At 31.5% G+C, this 2,962-nt stretch overlaps 1 protein-coding gene across 1 annotated transcript; it reads right to left on the reverse strand.

Annotated features, from left to right (window-relative positions):
- LOC143046928 (uncharacterized) lies at nt 1-2,962 on the reverse strand. The gene is made up of 4 exons (XM_076219973.1): nt 2,453-2,962; nt 1,860-1,948; nt 1,263-1,357; nt 1-495 (listed from the first exon to the last, which is right to left on the reverse strand). The coding sequence occupies exons 1-4, from the start codon at nt 2,788-2,790 to the stop codon at nt 220-222; spliced, it is 798 nt and encodes a 265-aa protein (XP_076076088.1). The 5' UTR covers nt 2,791-2,962; the 3' UTR covers nt 1-219.

The following is a 2,962-nucleotide window of genomic DNA, read 5'->3' on the forward strand; positions in this document are numbered from 1 at the left end:
TTTAAACTTTATTGACAAAATTAAAAATAAATGCAAAACAATTATCTGAATAAATTAACTTCTTTCCACGACACAGGAACAGATACACGATCTTGATCTGTGATAAATTATACATGCAGCACTATAATTATTAATGCAAACTTATTTGGGACTATAACAACATATATGCCTATCAATATAATATTTCAGGAATGTGCAGAATTACATAAAAATGTCATTTCATAATGTTCGTACATAAAATGGTCTATGAGGGCTGTACGGAAATCTTGTTTCTGTATTGAGATCGATTCGTCTTGACATGTTTATTATATTGGATGTTGATTTACGTTGTAGAGCATTTCCACTGGCACTTGTCTTTAGTGGTTTCGGAGTTGTAGATTTTTCTTCGTTCTTCAGATTTATTTTCACTAACTTTTTCAAATATTTGAGAAGGGAATCCATTTTTGCCTCTTTTTTGTCAGACATTTTCACGCATTCAAGTTTAGTACATACAGCCTAAAAAAGAAAGAAGTATTCTTATTAATTCAGTGTATATAATTTTTTAAATAAATAAAAAAAATAAAGCAATTTGACAACAATGTTTTTTATTACAAACACATACTTATAATAATGATTGGTAGGAATGTATTTTAAACAAAACACCAAACTCCATAAAAACTGACAAGATAAAACGCTCTAATAACGGAACGGCTGAAAACGACGGTCATATTCCTAACTTGGTAAAAGACTTTTCCCAAAGAAACGTATGTCTAAAACCTGGTTGGTTTGGCAGCTAGCTATTGAATATGGAAACGGATTGTTATGATTCCAACACCGTTTGAGTGCATTTATCATCATTTCGTTGCATATAACAATTTTGCTAGTCTTCTTAACTTTTTTACATAATTTCTTCATTTAGAAGACAGAACTCCGAAATTATATATTTTCCTTTGCAACTACGGTAAATCAGATTTGTTTTACAAAATAAGAAGATCTGCAAGACACGAAACTAAACAGCTCCTGTTAATTATCATCATTTACATATAGTATTGTTTAATGTGTATACATATACATTTTAATGCATATTAGTTAATTGAAATTGATGGATCTTTGATAATTCCTTACAACGAATATACGAATACGAATGTTTTATTTTGATTCGGTTCACAAATAACAATACAAACATAAGCTCTTAAGAGCTTTTTATCGAATATAAAATAACATAAACACAACACTAAAACACACAACATGCAGACAAGACAAAGCACATTCTAAGATAGTACCTCGCCACTTTGATCTTGACAAGCACACCTGTTTCCACAATCGTCTATGGTCAGAGCCTTTCCCATTGGTATAAAGGTGTTACCAACGGCACAACCTATAAAGAGTAAAAAAAACGTCAATGAATTAAAAACATCAGAGATGAATTAGATTAGTATTTTATATTATGGTGTTTTGTGCGAGTCTGGTAGATATGTTGTCTTCTGTTTTCGTCTTAATTTGATATTAAGCCGAAAAATGCCTGTCATCTATCGTGAAAGACCATGGTCATGACATATCTTCAACTGCCTAAAGTCAGACATGGTATTGCTTAAAATACGTTTGAAAAATAATTAGATGTGGCATAACTACCCACCAGAAAGCAAATTAAAGGCTGAGGATGTATGCTTTGTTTAAAATTTGCTATACATATACTATTTTTATGAAATAGAACAACGAGTGTAAATACATCTAAAGGTTAAATTGAAAAAGTGAAAAATAAAAAAATAAAATTTATAAAATCGAATAACACATTAAAAAAAAACCAGTACGATAAACAGACGCAGAAAAAAGTAAAAAAGACTGATTTTTTCAATACCTATTGTAATATAAATTATTACCTGGTCGACAATAACAGTTAAGATCTGGGATATAAGTAGGGCACATCCACACTCTTTCGTAAACACACTGTGAACCTTTCGAACAACCCCTGGTGAAGAAAACATACAATGGTTATCAAAAATCAGATTCTTGTTAACTAGTATGGGAATAAGCATATCCCTTCGTTGCTACAAAGCTCATATTAATATGTCGAGAAAGCGAACAAATTACAAAACTGTTACTATACTTGTAAGCTTATGTTGTGCTATACTTACTAAAGCAAGTTGATATACATAAATTATCGATGATGTTCATGTTGAATAAAAAAAAAACATACAATACAAAACATGTTAAAAAAATGCTTAATATAGAGAATGAAACGCAACTGTTTAGTACATATAAGCTCGCATGTAAATTGCTTCTATACCTAAGTTTATGCCCTTCGTCGATTTCTGATTTCCAATTGTATCTTCGTATTGTATGTTTTCCTCTTATTATAAAACGAAGTTCAGATATTTTTATGCATGAATTCCGTCTGAAGCAGGGCTTATATTTACAGGATAAATATTTGTTTCCAAAGACTTTTTTGTATTTTAACTTATAGACAACTTACGTTTTATGACAAGGCTTGTGAAGTGACTTGATCTTCACTTTATGTTCTGTTGGTATTGCCTTCACTAGTCTTGGTAATGGTTCCGTAACCCCTATTTTTGGATCCTCAGATTTAGCCAAAAGTGCTGCACTTTCCGATGGTTTTGTGTTTAATAATGACACAAGTGGTGTGATTTTAAATGGAACACCTGCTCCAGCTCCTTTCAGAGGAAACTGGGCACTTTTAGTGATATCTGGTAGAGCAAAGCGTTCAATAACATACAAAGGTCTTCCGGACCAAATTCTTCCGTTGCATACTGTAAGTAATTCAATCACGAGAACAAAAATATATCCCAACATTATAGTAAGTTTCACGTAGAAGTTCTTTTCCTAACTAACTAAGTGTTCTAGTCCTTTTATTTTCTAAGTTTGTGTATTGCAGGAACTTTGTATATATGTCAATTTTCGTTCTCCCACGCTGCATGCAATGACGTCATTCCAACATAGAATAGTGCCTACTCGTTCTTATTTT

This window comes from Mytilus galloprovincialis, chromosome 9 (genome assembly GCF_965363235.1).
Source record: "Mytilus galloprovincialis chromosome 9, xbMytGall1.hap1.1, whole genome shotgun sequence".
Lineage (NCBI taxonomy): Eukaryota > Metazoa > Mollusca > Bivalvia > Mytilida > Mytilidae > Mytilus > Mytilus galloprovincialis.